The sequence below is a fragment of the Fusarium sambucinum genome, chromosome II (genome assembly GCF_050947815.1).
Source record: "Fusarium sambucinum isolate potato_lamoka chromosome II, whole genome shotgun sequence".
In the NCBI taxonomy this organism is placed as follows: domain Eukaryota; kingdom Fungi; phylum Ascomycota; class Sordariomycetes; order Hypocreales; family Nectriaceae; genus Fusarium; species Fusarium sambucinum.
In genome coordinates, this window is record NC_139293.1 from 2,476,217 (window position 1) to 2,495,139 (window position 18,923).

At 49.0% G+C, this 18,923-nt stretch overlaps 4 protein-coding genes across 4 annotated transcripts; 1 reads left to right on the forward strand and 3 right to left on the reverse strand.

Moving 5' to 3' along the window:
• Window positions 1–2,639: 2,639 nt before the first annotated feature.
• FSST1_007614 (uncharacterized protein) lies at window positions 2,640–3,568 on the reverse strand (the record flags this gene model as incomplete). The annotated part of the gene is made up of 3 exons (XM_083224416.1): window positions 2,640–2,890; window positions 3,040–3,143; window positions 3,489–3,568. 3 exons carry the CDS (start codon window positions 3,566–3,568, stop codon window positions 2,640–2,642), a joined length of 435 nt encoding a protein of 144 aa, XP_083083575.1.
• A 7,210-nt stretch (window positions 3,569–10,778) lies between these two features.
• On the forward strand, window positions 10,779–13,697 carry FSST1_007615 (uncharacterized protein; the record flags this gene model as incomplete). Its single annotated transcript, XM_083224417.1, has 1 exon — window positions 10,779–13,697. The coding sequence occupies one exon, from the start codon at window positions 10,779–10,781 to the stop codon at window positions 13,695–13,697; it is 2,919 nt and encodes a 972-aa protein (XP_083083576.1).
• Window positions 13,698–14,761: 1,064 nt separating this feature from the next.
• On the reverse strand, window positions 14,762–15,306 carry FSST1_007616 (ubiquitin-conjugating enzyme/RWD-like protein; the record flags this gene model as incomplete). The annotated part of the gene is made up of 2 exons (XM_083224418.1): window positions 14,762–15,220; window positions 15,286–15,306. 2 exons carry the CDS (start codon window positions 15,304–15,306, stop codon window positions 14,762–14,764), a joined length of 480 nt encoding a protein of 159 aa, XP_083083577.1.
• Window positions 15,307–16,579: 1,273 nt separating this feature from the next.
• Window positions 16,580–18,898, reverse strand: FSST1_007617 (Chs5p-Arf1p-binding proteins-domain-containing protein; the record flags this gene model as incomplete). The annotated part of the gene is made up of 5 exons (XM_083224419.1): window positions 16,580–17,122; window positions 17,168–18,458; window positions 18,514–18,644; window positions 18,694–18,820; window positions 18,876–18,898. The coding sequence occupies 5 exons, from the start codon at window positions 18,896–18,898 to the stop codon at window positions 16,580–16,582; spliced, it is 2,115 nt and encodes a 704-aa protein (XP_083083578.1).
• Window positions 18,899–18,923: the final 25 nt, after the last annotated feature.

An 18,923-nucleotide genomic window follows, 5' to 3' on the forward strand; every position in this document is an offset into this window, starting at 1 on the left:
CTGTCTGTGTTCTTCTTTTGCTTCTGGGTAAAAGAGGTAAAGAGTAAAAGGGGGGGTTCTTGTTATAGGCAGTTGAGAAGGCGGCAGACTCGTAGTCTCGAGGCTGGTCGGTTGTCTTTTACTGTTGACAAACCACAAGCCATAACGGAGCTACTCTGTTTCTCTTCTTTTCTGGTTCGTATGTGCGGTTTTCTTCGTTCTTCTTCGTCTGTTCTCCTTGCTGGCTTGGGGGGAAGTAGGACGGAAGACCCGAGGTTTACAGAGCAGAGGACAGGTTCACAACTTCAGTCTTGGGGCTGAGAAGGTCCCCTTATATACTACTATTTTTTTTTCTATTTCAGACCCAGCACCCGGTGCCCAAATAGAAGTGCCAAGGATCAAATTACTCGAAACTACCACCACCTCCATGCATAAGAAATCCAACGAGTCGTGTAGCAAAGAAAAACAAGCCTGGCGGGGGGGGAGGGTGCCAAAGTAAGAAGACTGTAAGAAATTGAGAAAGGGCGCGGCCCAACAGCGATTCGCATTACGACACCTGCTGCAACGCAACTCCAAGAGCCGTGACACACGGACTATGAAGCCGTGACCGGAGGGGACGGGGACCTGGCATGGATATGTATGGGACATGGACCAATGTGATGCATCACAAGTTTGCAAAAGCTAAGTTATCCTTCGCTTAGAGGGCTCGGACTTAGGGCCACAGGCACAAACACGGGCATGGCATGAGGTCAAGGAGCAGTATGTACGGTAAAGCATTCCGCGAAGGGGAACCTGGGAACTTTGACGCCTGTCAGGTCTTGTTTACGGGAGGCCAATAGCCAAGAGCCAGCTGGGCTTGGCACCTGTCAAGGATGGGCATTCTGTTAGTAATCCGGGCACTTGGCTACCTAATAGCCACGTAAGAGGAACTGTCTGAGGTTCTCGATAAGTCCGAGTAAAGATTGTGTTGTATCGTGTAAACATAGTAACAAGATATATAGTCTCCTTGACTGAGTGACTCTCGAGGAGGGAAAAGAGTATAATCAACCCACCCGGTACCCAAGACGTGTCGTCTGCTTAAACTACAAAAGAGCAAAATGTAGTTGTAGAGTTTAAGAAAACTTGGGGGTGGTATGAGTTTATCCCCAGAGCTAAAGAGCGCCCAGTGGATCCTCACCCCTGTAAGATGGGGTATCGTTGACTAACCTCAATCTCGTTTGCCTTGGAAGAGGCCGTGGGGAGTGAGATGTTGAGTTACAGAAAGAATACTCTGACTGTTGCCGAGGATGATACAGATCGACGATGGGCAAAAGGCCATGTTTAGAATTACTTTTCGCCCTGTGGTTTTTTGAAGCAGGTTGGGTCACGAGGACCTAACAGGATTGCACCTTTACCTATTGGGATAGCATGGCATATCCGCGGCTGTTGTGTGTGTGTGTGTGTGTGTGTTGGTTCTCTCTTTTCTCTTGTTCTTCTTGGGTAATAGGAATCAAGAATTGCGTCAACAAGAGTTGTATTCACTATGTCACCATGCCATCACTGTCAAGCTGGTGAAAAGTTTTATGTGTTCAACACGACTGTACCAAGTGCGTACATGTTTAGATCCTGCTGGTCAGGCTTGGCTTTGCTATTTTCTGTGAGATGAACGCGTGGTAAGGAGCATTGGCGTGCATCAGATCAGACCACCCTGCAAAGGCTTTGACCTTACCTTTTCTGTTCATTTGGTTTCCAGAAGATGAAAGAATCCGGGGTAGGGGGGCTCCTCACGAATCTGCTGTCTTCTGTCATTGGTAGTGGTGTTCCTTGGCTTCCATGGAACATCTCAGTCCTTCAACGTCTCTGTACCAGACACAGTAGACTTCTAAGCTGGCAGTTAACATATCGAAATAATGTCGCCTTCTCTTAATACAGGCAGTGTAACTGCCATACTCTAGCTGAGATGCCACATCGACAAGTTACCATATCGAGGTCAACATCTTGAGTGTCCTTCACCACATCTCCCATCAGACATAAACAACCCCAAGCAGATACGTCCTCTACAACAACACCCCCTTTTCACTTCAACCCCAAGAATAAACATCATGACCCTCAGTCAAACCCTCAACCTTCCCTCAGCCCTACCCGTTGCGGAGTCACGAAAACCATCTGCACCAATAACAACACCATGGCAGGGGTTCTCTCTGCGCGCTTTTTTTTTCATGACATCCTATTTTCGCCCTCCCCCAGATAGAAAGAAACGTTTATTCTAAGGTTATTTTAGAGCATCTACGTACTTAAAACGTGGTTTCGGTTGATCGGTAAGTGGACACTGCGCGGGTAGATCAAGATCAACGATAAAGATCTGTCTTGGCCAGATCTCCTCCTGTTCCGTATTATGCCGTATTGCACGTGCTTTGAAGAAAAGAGTTGACTGATCTGTCAAGGAAAGGGGATACGTAAGAGTGAACTTCCTGACATGTCCCCCTTTATAGACGAGCTCTGGTTTGCTTCCCCCCAACACCACAACGGACAACTCATCCTGTAACCTAACTGGTGACATAGCTGGATGACGATAACTCGATCACTCACAAAAGATTCTCGAAGCAACGATCTGAATATTTATGGATGAACCGAATACAAAGAACGAATTACTATACGACAAATAAGCTACCTCTTCAGTATTACTCGTCACCGCCGGCCGTAACCGCCTTGGACTCTGGAGTCTCGGTGGCAGCAGGCGCCTCGGCGGCCTTAACGGTCTCTTTGGCTGAGGCAGGAACATCAGCTGTCTCCTCATCGCCTTCGGCATCCTCCTCCTCGTCGTTCTCTGCCTCCTCCTCTTCCTCTTCTTCCTCCTCATCGTCCTCAGCGTCGCCATTGAGTTCTTGGTCGTCCGCCTCGGCCGTCTTGCGCTTCTTTACAGGAGGCTCGACTGAATAATATTGTCAGCATTCTGCTCTTTATAAGAAGTTGTCTATCCGAAACTGATTCGGAAATGTGTAGATGGGCTAGGTCAGACACTGTGCATGAGTGTCGATACTGCATGCCTGACCCAAGTACATCTACACATTGAGGACTTACCCTTTGCGTCGGCTTCTTTATCTTCTTCATCGTCATTGTCCTCTTCCTCCTCGACCTCTTCGTCTTCTTCACTTTGTTCCTCTTCGTCTGCGGTCGAGACGTACCTATTCGCTTGATGTCAGCCAAACGTCATCGCGACAACATAACAGTCATGAACAAAATGCCGGTCCGGTATCGCAGGGAGCGACTCCATATTCAGACGGTAAGTAAGTTGCAATGCGATCAGAGATAGTCGCGAATGGAGCGTATGAATGGGTGTCATGCGTTGAATCGCATCGCGTCGAGGCGCCCCTCAATGTATGGCATGCGACATCAGATGCGCGCGCGCATACTTGGTAAGCTGCGCAACGAATCGCGCCAGCTTCGTAGCCAACAAACGTGCGATTGGGTGATTGACAACCGCAAACAAATCACGGAAAACAACATGTAAGAAAGCGAATAGCACTTACTCTTCCTCCTCCTCACCATCGGAGTCTTCGGGGAGGGAGACGAGCTCCTCCTCTTCGTCTTGCTTTCTCTTGCGGGACATGGCAATTGTGGTGTATTGGAGTCTTTTAAGATGCGATTGACAAGTTCAAAGGGCCAAGGCGTTTCTCTCAGGGGCGAGAGAGGGTTTTAAAGGTTGGTCAAGATATAGCACGAGATACAGAGAGCTAGGCAAAACAAAACAAGAATAGAACGGAAGAGAGGAGAGAGACAGAGGAAAGCTAGGGGAGGGCAGAGGGCGGGAGAGAGACTACGCGTGAGGAGCTGGAGGGCGACAGTAACAATGACCGCGACAGCGATAGAGAGGCAGAGAGCTGCCCAGTCCAGCCCAGCCAATTGCGGATGCCGTAGTCATCCCATCACTGGATACACTCCATGATTGTATGGTGGTGGTATATCAATACATAACAAAAGTCAAGTAGCGAATACATAGAAATGCGATGCAAGGAAGGCCTGCGACAAGTCGAGGTACAGTCCCACGAGCTTGCCATCTAAGGACGGATTGGGCGGCCCAGCTTTTGGTGTGGACAAGCTTCCCGGAGGTAAGCTGCGTTGCGCGCTGCAAGGCAGGTCAACAAGCTCCTTTGCGAACCACCACCAGCGTGCATCCGTTCAGTCCAGCCTCCAGGGCAGGTCGATCAGGGCCACGGAAGCCAACGAAAGACGCGCAATGGACCAGAAGTAGTTTCTGTCCAATCAAGATGTAGATATGGTCCTGGCTAAATGTACATGTACCTGGAAAGCATCAAAGTAATACTTTAACTTTGGGGTTTCCTTTCCCGGCTTGTTCATCCAAGTACGTACAAGAAAGGGACCAGGCACAGAGAACGATAGAGAGCGGGGAACTCAGTCTGACGTACAGTACAGTACATAGAGAGCCAGACTGGGAACGCGGGCACTCGAGGGGCTGGGCAAGCAACTACTCCCAGTCCCCGGAATATGTGACGTAGGACTTTCATATTGTAGACCATAGTTGGAAGGGAGTGTCTCGGAAACTCAAGTAATCACCGGAAGTTGGGACCTTTTGAGTATTATTGTTGGTAGGTTCATCTTTGCGAGTGATAAACGGACAGAAGCTGCAGCAACAATTGAGATAATTGTTTGTGATAAATGCCCCTTGTAAGAAAGCAGATATACGAACTCTTATCAACTTTCGAAACAAGGACGAACGGAGCTGTAGATAGCTCTGTAACATGTCCATCACTTCACTTCCCCCCCCAAGAAACAGGAGCTTGAGGGGAGTGGTAGGGGTAAGGGGAAGCTCGGGCCCCTCATTAAGACTAGAGGAGGCTGGAGCTGGAGCTGAACCTGAAGATGGAGCGGAAGACGGTACAAGTTTCTCCGTTGTTTTGTTGTTTGCTTCAAGTGAGACGGAAATGACCCGTTTCTTGGCCGAACCGAAGTCGGAGATTGAATCATCCGATTTGAACAAGTTGGCTAACACAATTAGGACTGGTGTCATTGATGCGTAGTGATGTGATTGTGAGCTTTGGTCTAGGTAGGTATGAGGAGGAAGTTCGGGATGTCAATTCTCAGTCACGTGATGCTGAATCAGCACACTTATGGTCTAGGGTAGGATCCCTCGAAAGTTGATGATGGATTCACAACGTCAAACGAAAATGCTCCCTCTGTTGATGTTATAAGTATTTGTTTATTTCGGTTTATTTATTGATTTGCCTTACTGACCGTGTCGTGTTGTTCAAGTTGTCGTGGTATCCAATGACGCTGCTCAAAATCGACTCTGCTTTCTTACAACCATGTGGTCAATTCCACTGCCCTCGCTGGCTGGACGACGATAAATAACAATCCTGATATTGCCCAAAAAAGAGTATTAAGATTGTTTAATGGATCAACCAAATCAAGGGCGAAAAAGAGGCGATCGAGACCGAAACATTGACACGGACAGTCTCGGACCTCGATGTCTCATTCCTCCCTGCGTTGCTTCCCGTCTTCCGTTCGCCCTTGATCTGTAGCTTGTAGTATTTGACGTCAAGAGGGTACATCTTTATGCTATTGAACGAGTCGTATCAAGTCGCTATGGAAATCCCGAAAAGAAATGAAGCATCGCAGCTCTTCCAAACCACAATGAATTATTCATGCAGGGTCAGACCCACTGTATTGTATACTGGGAGTATCAACACCGAAGGGAGGGAAACGACGGTACTTGGAGGATCGAATGCTGATGATACACCCAAGCCACCACCGACGATCCTCTCATGAGTGGAAATGTATCAAGAAGACCCTTCATTGGTGAACTACTTGCTTTCCAAGAATGATGAAACAGACGGCGTTCCTGAGCGAATTATCTCGGTTGGAATTGAAGCTGAAAGACCCTGTCTTTCGGCCATGATCCTTTACAAGCCAACTCAAGTCTAGACACATCTCAGTCACCGTCTGCCACATTCGCGCAGCCAAGCCGGGAACCGTTTCTCGAAACGCGAAATAGCTTTGGGCTAAATCGCGAAAATTGAGATGAGACTGACTGTCTTCTATTGAACGAGGCGCCATCGGGCTGGATTGCTAGCGTGTATTGAATGAACGGGCCCATGGTATCAATTATGCCTTAACCAAAAGTCGCAAGCCATAACGCGTAGTGGCGTTTGTTTGTATTCGAATACAAACAATATGTCACTTTCCCTGGGTAACGGTTATTAATGACGACGGGGATATATCACCGTCCCAGCTGCTCGGAGCGGGCATAAATAAGATGACGACCTACCGAGATGAGTTTAGGGACCCCATGAATCTTAGAAACATGCATAGATAGCATGTGCAGTTAATTAACTAGCCGCACATGCTATTTACGCATGTCTCTGGACAGGAATGTGAAAGTCAATATCACGAATTTGTTCTATCTACACGGAATAATGACGAGTTCTTGTCCAAGCCTCACGATCCTGCAATTAACTCGACGCTCCCGCTGAGCCAACAACTCGTCGTCAGCATCATCTCCCAGTAAGCCTCCTTCGGCTCAGCATTTGTCACTGAACGCCTTGTGCTTGTCAGTCCGTCCTTTCAAGGGACCCATCCAAGTCATGGCAGGGTTTCCACCAAAAAGCGGGGGAAAGACAAGGCTAACTTGTTCTTCACCAAGTTTCCAGAATGACAGAGACACATGCTGGTTGCTTGCCTGTTGGACTAATTATTTCACCTCTCTACTCTGCTCATAGGCGGCCTAACCTGGACAATGATGTTTGCTTTTCAACTTTTGCTCCTTCTTACGGCGTAGCACTCAACTACGTAGAAATTGTAATTGCTTAGACACTGTGTTCTGTGCCACTGCGTGAGTGGCTGCTTATCACATGCACTATCTAGACTAAGGCGCAGAGATGGAGTTTGTAAACACGGTTGAGTTTTTTCCTTTTCGTCTGACGGCATTTGGTGTGCCTGTGAGGTCACTTTTCCCCTGACTACGTATTAACGAGAACAGAGTGGATAGTCTGCAGAGAATCACCGAGCATAACAATTCAAGGCATCAAGAACTATTACCGACAACGAAATGACCACGGGGACCGGAGCGAGTCGAAACGAGTTGACGGTTACATAATCCCTGCATGTCATCTCGATTCTCTGTAGATCACCAGAATTCGAAGTCAACCAGAAGCTTTTCACCGGAATAACAACAACAAGGATGTTGAATCCTGCCCTGCCTGGGTGATCGTCCCTTTCCACTCCGCATAAAATCGAAATTCAATCGCTGGGACAGTAGTAACAAATTGGCATCGTAAATCGAGATTTGTGATCTATTCACAGTTTTTGATATTGCGATGCGTCAGAGACACTATGCAACACAACATGGCCCTAGAGAACTTGTTCTCGGAGCAGCTCACTAAAGTTTACTGGGGCCATGGATGCGAGCCAATGTGTAGGTAATTACTAATGGTAAGCATGTTTCTTTTTGTGCCTTGGAAGTTCGCCAGTGCACGTCTCTCCTGTTCATCGACGTAATTAATGCAGCTGAGCGGAAATACTTTTTAATTAATTTCCAAATGTTTGGTTCAATGGCTAAATTGTGCATGGGAGTGAAGAAAAAAAGAATAAAAAAAAGACCTAAGAACAGGGTTGCAACCATGTCCATGCAGGTACAACAGCCACAGTAAGATCCAGGAACGAAATGCATCTAATTGGTTATTTCTCTTGTCCCCTCCACTACAATATGTCTCTTGACGCCATTAACTGGTGGGTTGACTTTTGCAGTGCTTGGAGGCCTTGAAGCGCGCACCGTCTGTCTGTTCAGCAAAGTCTTTTAGCCAGACTAGCAGAGGGGGACATGATTACCCGATGTGGGCAGATACACCAGTCGGGCGCCCAGCGAACAGGCCGCGGCGCCGCTTGTGTTGTTTAGGGAAACGGCGGAGGGACGTTAACGTTGACGGGAGGAACCCGTAGAGACGGTGCAGCGCCTTTTTGAACTATGCCCCCCCCTTTGCCGGAGCATGAGCATGGGCTACTCATTAGCGAGAACGGACTGACACTCTCAACACTCTACGCGGTCAAGTCGAATGGGTAATATCAGGGTCGCCTGAGGAATTTTTCTTTTTCTTTCTCGGCGAGAACCACTTTCGTCCAGTCTCAGGTGGCGACTGTTGAAGTGGTGGCACTGTAACACATGGGACCGACAGCGCCGTGAAACACTATGACTGTGATGTGACGAACAGAAAAGTATTGGCGTGAGGGGCAGGTTTAATTTGCATCCCATATTCAAGAGGGGAAGGTCGCATAAAAGCCCAATAAGGAATGAGACGAACCTAAGGGATGATGTTGTAATTGCGTTGGTTGGATGATCTAATCTGACAAGATGCCTTTTAGACTTTTAGGCCATAGTCAAGACTATCGTCGACCATCATAGCGTAGTATGTACACATGATATTTCGAATTGTACTACAGTGAGTACCTGAAGTGAGAAGGCTCCTCTGTTGATCTTTTGCCCTTTTGTGAGATCCATCACACACATTAGGGATAAACTTGTCTCACGGCTTAGCATCCCGTGTCGATGGCCAGCTGGCTAAGAGTAATTCATCTAGAGACTCGTCTCTCCTCCCTTGTTCCAAACATCCATCTGTCCACCATCGTGTAAGGCACAGTTAGACTTTACTATCCCTGTATTATTCCCTCAAGATCGCAACACCATGGAATAAGCATATTGATGAGATACCCATCTGCCACCGCATTCACCTGCGCCATCTCTAATCAATCTCTATAATACCTGTTACCTGGATCTATAGTTTTCGTATTTTTCTTTCCTTTTTCTCAATCAGAGCAACTGCTCTTGAACTGTCCTATGTAGGCACCTGGAACCCCTGCTACTTGGTCCTGGTGTTAACTGACTCAACAACGGGCCCCTCTGAACCAAGAATTTAGCGTGCAAAAAGAGCCATCACCAGCTGAAAAAAGACCCAGCATTTGCTTCCCCGGGGGACTTCATTCGGCCAATCGCGTTGCAAAAGTTGGTCTCGTAGGTCGACTGGCTTTTCCCGAGATTCAAGAAAGACAAATAACAAACAGCCAAACGGAAAAGACGCCGCCTGCTGGGGACGTTGAAAGCCACGAGACACATTAGCACCTAAGGGTTACATGCACTGTAACCGTCACCCATCTTTGGTAGGCCTCGTTTGTATGGTCCCTGTACTGAAGCGAATCTGTTGTATCCTTTTTGTCAGCCTCCTGGCCCCCTTTGGAAGGATCTCGAGGACATTGGACTTTTTCTTTTTTGACGTGCTTTCTTGTATCACTCAAGTCTTGGTCTTGGTCTTAGTCTGTCTTGGCCTTGGTCCTGGTTAGGGTCTTGTCTAGGTCATTTCTTCTTTTCCCCGCGCCACCTGCAACAGTCTTTGGGGTTTCTTGATAGGTAGGTACTTTGTAGGTGCATATCTGCCTAAAAAGACAAAATAATTTAATCACTTTATTCCACATTAGACCCGCTCTGAGGCTATTTGTTTCCTGCATACTGAGCTTCAGGTCTTAGTTTTCTGCTAAACCCCCTAGACAGTACAGTTCCTGTCACTCTGCAGTCGCTCTCCCTTGTCTCATTTCTAGTCCCTGAGGTGGGATCAATTGAGACCGGGCTGTCAACCGCGTCCAAGAGATTTTTTCTCCTTACTATCAAGCGAGCATCAGCGCATCACCAACACCAACACAAACCACCAAAAAAGCTCAAGCACAAGCTCAGGCTTCTCTCTTTTTTAGCCTGTCAACTTTCCAAGTTTGTGATCGATTGCACCCTCCGATTCATCGGTTCTATAACTCATTTGGGAGTCCACTGTCTCCCTCTAGAGACGGATTCATCTTACAGCAGCGCCCGAGCTCCCCTGGTAGGCGACGATACCCCGGTACTTTTCTGGCCCAGGCTGCGAGAACATCCTGGTTATTGAAATTCGTTCTACCCGCCCTGCCAATCCGGCTTCCCCGTCCCAGTCCCAGTTCCCAGTCAAAAGAGTCAACGCTTGCGCGCAAGGTGCTTCTTTGCGTAGGTGCTGCGAACTTTTTTCGTTCTCTTCCAAGCACAGGCTGAGGCCATCATTTGTTCCTATCATCAACTCACCTTCTCGGACGCCGGCTGGTTGTCTTGTCTGTCTGAGACGAGATTCGGCGTCAATTCTTTAACCGTCCGTGGGGTCTCGACTGTGCCCCATCATTTTACATACCAGATACCTACTACTTTACCACACCGGAAACCCATTCTCGAGACCGACTATTCTCGCTTGTCTTCTTCTACACCGACCAACTACCGACCGACTTCTTGGTTAGATAACTTTGCTTTTGACTGAAGCGAAGCGCCTTCTTTCTTTTTGCTGGTAGTGCAGCTCGACTTAGACTTGAAACAATATACTCGACCCTCGATCACGATTCGCCGATCCTTTTAAGTTTTATCGATACTACATTCGCTCTGGCTCAACTTTGGCCAAATTCCAGTCGCAAATCCTATCCTCTGTTCTAGATCCGACAGCGATGGCCAAGAGCTGTTGCTACGTTTTGACAAATCCAACTTTTTCAACTCCACAACTTTGTGCTGCTGCCTTCGGTTCACCTTGCAGGAAAGAAGCAACATCAGATCAGACAAAGTGACAAATTGAACGTCACGCAACGAAACGACGACAACGACCTTTGATACCCTCTGTTTCAGAACAAACCTTCATTTTGCAAGCGACTATACTCCTGCCCGCTGGGCGACCAAAGTTTTTGCCAGTCTCTGGCGCCCAGCAGCAGTCCCCGAAACAAATCGAGTCCTCCGACCACAAAAAGTACATCACACCATGTCACCACTCGCCATCTCCGTACCCGACGCTCCGGGCTCACCAAACGCAACCCGAACAAAATTTGCCTTTTATGGTAATCGCCAACGGGACAGCGAGAACAGCCTTATGCCGGGAACTTCAACAGCTGATGCATCACCTTATGCTTCGCCCATGACTTCACCAATGATGTCGCCCATGGCTTCGCCTCGAATGCAGCTCAAGCCTTTCGGTGCCATGTACCGACATGTTCGTCAACCGTCAGACGAGTCCTTGTCACATTTACCTCCTTTGCCGATTTCGCCAAGATGGGATTCCGTCACCAACCCTTCCAAGTTCATGCCCGGACAATCAATATCGCAACGAGCTGCATCTCCATTCGATTCGCCCCACTCGCCATCACCTCTTAGCTACGATACAGCAGCAAGCACTCCTGTTGACTCCCGAAACACATCTCCGACATTTCTGACATCCAAATCGTCACTGGCTGACCTTCGCGCCTACGACACCCTGCCACCCGCCGTGGAGAACTTCTCGCGGCCGCGGAAGCAAAGTATCCGCCAACCAATCACCGACGCGACTAAGCCACGACCCGCCCAGAACGCCCCAGGGACCGCAACATCGAACCCCGGTTTCAATTCCGCCGACCAGTACCTCGAGCTTGTTACATCTTCTCAACATCCCCTTTGGCCTGCTCCTCAACGACCTCGTGGCCCTTCGATATCTTCTTGTCAATCTTCTTCTACATATCAATCAGCACTTTCTCCTCCTGGAAACGATTTTTATGATCCAAGAGCGCCTCGCATTCGGACGGCTGCTGGTGCGACATCGTCAGCACGACCTCCTTTAAATTACAACGGCGGCTCAGCTTCGCCAAGCCCTGTCATCGCCCCGTGGATGAGTGGTGAAGAATCGCGCTCGAGCTTCCGCTCTCAATTCACAGACACAACTGGTCCCGGCACCGCTGTTACCGAGCGAAGCAGTGTCCTCACAAAGGACAGCTCCGTTGGTTCATTATACGCTGGCCCAGAGAGTGCGGAGCGCGATCCTAATACACACAACGAGCCCGACGCTGAGCACGACGAGCCGAGCCTTGAGGATGTTATGGGCATGTACGAGCAAGGCTTTGACACTGACGACGACGAGGTGAACTACTCGAACAACAATACTACCAACGCTCGACCAGTATCATCAGCATCCGATATGGGTCCGCGACGAAGCGTCAGAGACGACGACGATGAGGATTTCCCTGAGGAGCAGGTCCCCGAGTCCTCAACGCTTGACATGGAAATTCGAATGTCCAAGATGATCTTCACATCTCCAGCCTTTACATCCTCCGTTCCTCACATTGCCGAGAAGCACGTTGTTGAAAACTACAGCTGTGAAATCCCCGAAAAGCGAGACTCGGTCAAGTCTTTAGACTCAGAGCCTTCCGTCAAATCCCAAAAACCTCTTTCCCTTATTGAATCCGACACTGCGCGCTCAGGGTCATTTGCTGCACCTCTCTCACCACCTGGCTCCACCCTGGCACCCGTCTTTGAAGTAAAAGATCGACCCGAAACTCCCGAGTCAAGGAATAACTCTGAATACGCCTCAGAGCCAGCGCCCGAACCGAGAGCGGCCGAGGCTGAGCTCAAACCCAAGCCAGTTTCTCCACCTCCCCCAGTCGCTATCCCTGAGCCAGTTGAGCCGGAAGATCCTGGCGCTCGTGATCGATACGGTTTCAAGAAGGAAAACCAGTATGTGAAGCGACAGCAGTATGACACCTGGAATACTGGATACACTGAGTACCTCGCTCGTCGACGAAAGAAGTGGAACCAGTACCTGAAGGACAATGCCCTGATGACAGACCACCCGAACCGGTTTCCCGCCCCCAACGCAAAGACGAAACGATTTGTTCGCAAGGGTATTCCCCCAGAATGGCGCGGTGCCGCTTGGTTCTACTATGCTGGCGGACCAGCTATTCTGGCCAAGCACTCGGGTCTCTACGATAAGCTCACAGCTAAGCGAGCTAAGGACATTGATGCTGAGGCTATCGAGCGAGATCTACATCGCACATTCCCCGATAACATTAAGTTTAAGCCTCCCGGCGGGATGGACACAACATCGTCAAGTAGCGCTAGAGAGTCGACAATGACGGATTCCACTCGCAGCTCCAGCCCGGCTCCTCAAAGCGTCGAGGGCGAGACACCTATCATTACCTCTCTTCGCCGTGTACTTCACGCATTCGCTGTATACAATCCTCGCATTGGCTACTGCCAAAGTTTGAACTTCTTGGCTGGTCTTCTGCTGCTTTTTGTTGACACTGAGGAACAATGCTTTTGGCTACTCAACGTGATTACGCGCATTTATCTTCCCGGTACTCATGAGATGAGTCTTGAGGGTTCCAAGATTGACTTGGGAGTGCTCATGACTGAGATGCGCACTTCCATGCCTGCTGTCTGGGACAAGGTTGGCGGAGAGCTTGAGGCTGATCCCAACTCTCGACCTTCAACGAGCAAGTCGATTCGTCTTACTCGCTCCCGTCGCAAGGAACTGGCACGCATGTCAACGCCCACCGACAGACTCCCACCAATCACCCTTTGCATGACAGCCTGGTTTATGAGCTGCTTCATCGGAACACTACCCATCGAAACCACCCTCCGCGTATGGGACGTGTTCTTCTACGAGGGCTCCAAGACTCTTTTCCGCATCGCACTGGCCATCTTCAAGCTAGGCGAGAACGAAATCCGATCTGTGGGCGATCCCATGGAGATGTTTGGCGTGGTGCAATCGATGCCACGCCGCTTGATCGATGCCAACGCTCTTATGGAGGCTTGCTTCAAGCGACGGAATGGCTTCGGGCATCTTAGCCAGATCCAGATTGACGAGAAACGTCAGCAACGTCGAGCCAAGGCACAATTGGATAGAGTCCGCCAAGGCAAGACATGGAACAACTAGGAAATTAGATATCCAAGCCACGTTTAACAACATACCTCACAACCTCTCATCTCTTACACCCACAACACGACACTCCTTCAACATCTCATTTACTGTTCAGCTACTTTCTTATTTCGGCACACACTGGCCCACACCAATACGGTAGTGGAAGCCGCCGACTTTTATCATGGAACGGCGTTTCAATGGAAGGCATGGTCTATTTATCGATTTAGCCCGCATTGTGTCTGCATTTTTCTCCTTTACTCTGTTTCAAACACAAAAACTTTCTTTTCTCATTCTCATTTTCATTATTCTTCAACTGCCCCTAACGATGGGGAGTTGTTTGTTCACTATGTACGTCTTTAAGGAGCGAGGAGGGATCAGCGTTGGTACGGTTGGAATGTACAGGATGGAATGGTACCAAAAAAGGAACATTGTTTTACTTAATGACGATGGTTTACGGCTGCATTGCGATAAGACAAAACGCACCACCATACCCCAAAAGCACTTTTGCGAGAGGCGAATGGCTCACTGCACAAGGCACACGGCAAGGTTGCAAGGACTGGCAAAAGGTCCTGGTGGCGCTTGGTTTTCATATAGAAGGGCGAGGGAAAATTACGCACGAACTGGTTAGAACCTGCCGAGGAGTAGATTTGGGGGATACTTTTGATACCCTAATGGAATGAAAGATAATTACACGACCGTTAAACGTACGCAGCCTGCATGTGATAAGATGTTTCATATTTGACACCCTAGATAATACTTATGTACTTTTGTATCAGGGTAAGAGCTTGACAGCTCAAGACGAAGATGAGCCGACACGAGACGAAAGTGTTCTCGTGGCTAGTGCCATCTCATAAGTTTTCCGGTTAAGTCGCCCATGCTCTGGCATTCCTCGCCCACCATTCTGTCTAGCCCAGAGGCTCACCACAAGCCCCTTCGTCGGCCGTGAAGGTCTAACCACTGAAACTACTCCCATCGTTGGACCCTTCGCTCTATGTATCTTCCGTTCTTGGTGAATAGTTCCAGTCAGAATAGATTGGGCCCGGAGAGCTGACCTCGCTTTCCTCCGTGACACTGCTCCTCTAAGCAGCAGGAGAGAAAATAGGTGGTTCCATAGCGTATTTTTGGACATGCTGCTTCACCGCTTGATCAAACGCAGCCCGGTCGGTCTGGTATTGCTGCGCAATGCGATCTTCGAGAGGGCTGTCGAGCTGGGGCTCTTCCAGGAGGTTGCGAAGCGCCTCCAGAACGGCGTAGAGCTTGGTGCTGGGCTTCCAGGCATCTGGCTTAAGGAGACCCAAGCAGATGTTGCCGAGATTATCGTTTGTCACATTGGGATGGTAGATGGGGGTGACAAATTTGACGACCGGGGGCTTGAAGGGGTAGTCGGTGGGAAGGCTGAGGAGGATGCCGAATTTGCCTGGGTGGTAGACGGTCGAGGGGGGCGCCGTCAAGGTGACGTGCCAAGTGTGGATAGTATCGTTGGGAGGCAGAGCCACCGAGAAGCCCTCAGGGGGATCTTGGGAAATTTCGGCAAATTCCTAAGAGGGGAAAAAGGGTTAGATGACAGGAGAAGGAGCAATATAGACAAGAATGAAAGACGTACCTTGGTGATGCGCTTGGCCATTGTGAAGGTGTAGTAGAATTAAGTAAGAAACTGGAGAAGGATGGCTCGCAGTTCTTTCCTCGGGAATATCTTGTTATTTAATGATGTGCTGTTAAACCACGATGTTGATGATGATCGACGGACAAGTGCAATAGACTGATGATAAAAAGAGGCTTGTTCGATGTCAGATGTATGTTGAAAGTTGGGATTGGAGAGTGGAAGAGCATCAGGGTACCAGAAAAGTTGGCCGCCAAGAGCAGAGACTAAATTATTAGGCCACTTTGTGCTACTTAGACCATACTTCTCAGGCTATTTATTTTTGTCGTCTGCAGCTTGAAGTCGATTCTTCTGCTACCCACTAGAAGGGGTATGACGATAGTGGGGTATTGGAGCATAAAGAAGCAGGAGGCAGCAGCAACAGCAGCAGCGGTAACAGCAACCCGTGAAAGTACCACTTGAAGTAGCAAAAGACAAACTCTTAGGAAGGTGCTGATATCATGCAATCGAGCTGAGTACTCGATTTATTTGATTAGATTCTGGCCAAATACCTACGAAGGTACCTAGGTAGGTAGTAGCTTCTTTGTTGTATAAACATGAGCGTGTATCACACAACAGCTTGTGTGGGGCAAAACCACGATGAAACGGTAGGAAACGGCAAGCAATTTATTTGCGGTAGGCCAAGATTCCCTACTCTCTAGAAAAAGAAAAACATAGAGAAGCAATTGATTGAGTTTCAGGAGGGAACTATTGTTCAATGTCAAACGTGCTAGCTTGAGTGTGCGGACTATCTCATCATACATGTTCGTCTATAGACACCAGAAACAAGACAAGAAGCACAGGGCAGAGAGAACTAAAAGAACTTTGACACCTAATAAACCCAGGTTGTACAGATTATCTATCTTCTTTCAAAAGAGCAACTGCATGTTAGATTTTACAGCAGCATGCCACTTACACCAACAAGAGAAAAAAGACCTAGTGAATGGATGGATAGCTGCAGTCGGCCGCATGCAATACTAAAAGAATTGGCTGATAGCCATTTGCTGATTGTATACTATGCACTCGTTTATGTCTATTATGTTTTTATCAAGATTGTTTGCTTGCACCGTGGATCACATCGCTTCAACGTTATGAATAACTAATCATTAGAACAGAAACCCTCAAAGCTCAGCCTTTGACTCTCCAAGAGAGAGACTTTCATTGAATTAAATTGCTCCGCTACACCACACATCCACTGTTGTATATCTAACCATACCTACAACAAATACACCATTGAAACAAATCATTACGCTCGATACTAACCGTCGGTACCGCTGCTCCTGAATGTCGCGCATAGCGCAGCATAGTGATGTGTCAGGTCCAGAACGTTCTGAGGCAAGCTTGTCGCCTGGATGATGCTTCGGACCTTGACTGCTCCCTCATCCTCGATCAGAGTACGTATCGTGTGCAGGAGTTCGGGACTGAACTCGCTGTACCATCGGTACTGCCATGTCACTAGTCGGATGACGGAAGCTACTGTCTCTCGTGTGCTCTTAGTCTTCTCAAAGACACGTAGGATTCCTGCTAGAGCCTTGGGACTGAAGCGGATGGAAAGGCATGCACGGTACGCCTCTACGGCTTCGTCCATGTGCTGGAGGCGCTCGGCGAGAGAGCCTAGAATCTCCCACTCCTCCGCTGACTTCTTGTACTGCATCTGCTGGGCGCGGTACTGAGCCATCTGAGTGCGCCAGATTGTGTAAACACGAAGATCCTCATAGAGAACCATGAAGAGACTATCCAACCAGCGTTCACAAAGGCGCTTGGTGTTGAGCTTTGACAGATTCTCGTCACTCTTGGTGGTCTGCAATTGTTAGCTGGTTCGAGAGATGATATCAACAGAACTTACCTCAGGGTCTGTCTTTGCCTCTCCTGGATCGATAACATTCGATGGCTTCTCAATTTTGCTCTGCTCACCGTTGCCGTTGGTGGCAGGAGTGTCAGCGTCAGCAACAGCGTCGACCACTACTTCGGGAACCTCCTCAGCAGGCTTTTCCGAGCTTTCGCCCTCTGCCTCATTGTCCCGGTTGACAGTTTGATCGGGTGTACCTCGCAGACCATCGGTGCTCGGGGTCCGTTTCGAGGCACCTGGGTGAGAAGATTCTTGCTTCTCTGTGCGATACTCATCCTCCATCACGAATACATTACTGCGGATCTTCAGGAGTTGATCCCAGCCAATCTTTGCAGTCATCTCGGTCAGGATCTCATACGCCTTCTTGAAGGTACCTCTGTAGGATGCGGCTCGTAGGTTGAGCAAACTGGGGTCAACTTGTTCCGAGTATCGTGACTCAGGCTCGCTGTCGATCTCATCAAGGCGAGTTTCAGGAAGAGTTGGCAGGACGACTTCCTTTGGCTCTGGCATCAAGGGAGTATCCTTGTCTTGGTAGGTGAACATAGGGCATGAGTTGAGAATGGTAAGCGCATTGTCCCAATCCTCCATAGCCACATAGACCTGAGCTAGTCTGGCCCATGTGCTGAACTCAGTCGGGGCGGCAACTGTCGCTCGATCCGCACAACCCAGGGACAATTTGAGCCTCTCCTCCTTGAGTTCAGGAGCAGCTGCGCCCTTGGCCTTGTGCAAGAGAAACTCAGCTTGAGTATCGAGCATAACATAGTCCATAGGGGTTTCCTGCAAAGACTGGTGTAACGTTCTGACGCCAGCAACCTCCTCATGGCCCATGAACATAACCTTTGCCAACAGAGATGAAACCTCGACACTCTGTGTTCGGAGCTTCTCAAAGAGATTGATTCCAGAGGCATATCGACCGGTGGTTTCGAGATACTTTAGAAGGCCAGTGGTCAGGTGGTTAGATACGTTGGTAGGCACCTGAACTACCGAGTCGGAACCCAGTTGCCATCCCCTGAAAAAGAGTTGTTCTGCGGCATGAAGGAAACGATGCTCGGTTTCAGTGTTTGTGACAGGATTGAATCTTCGAACGCCCATAATCTTTCGAATCGTGTCGCCGCTGCCATCGTCTGCATATGAGTATGCTCGAAGAACACTGCAGAGGTATGTCTCCAACCAGAGATCCTCCGAAGCCTTTCGCTTCTCGCCACGCTCGTCGACGCAGTAACTTTCTACGGTTCCGGGAATCGATACATGCACACGCATGTCAAGTCGTGAAAAGGCATTGTAACAGCTGTCAAAGGTCAGCCTCCGCAATTTCTTGCAAGCGCAGAAGAGTTATGACGTACCAGAAGACACCTTCAACAATCTTGTTTGTCGCATTCGGCCCTGACTCTTTGTAGGTCAAAGTATTGATATACGCGGCTAGACTAGCTGATGAAGATGCGTCGACACCGGTGACATGGTGGTAGACGCCAGTCTGGACAAGTCAGCTATTGATCTCCCTTGCGCCGATCGAGGTCGTGTACCTGCTTGGCTGGGTTTCGGACGCCGTGCTTTAGAAGATGAACGAGATCGGGAGGGCCAAGTTCTCGAAGGCCAGCGAGAGATTCGGTTCGGGCGTCAATCGACTCGTGGAGAATCTCCTCGGTAATTCTGGTCCCAGATTAGCTATGTGGATGCTAAGCATCTCGGTAGTGTTGCGCCTTACTCGGGAACCGCTGGCGCGACCATAATGACGAGCTCCTTGTACTCGCTA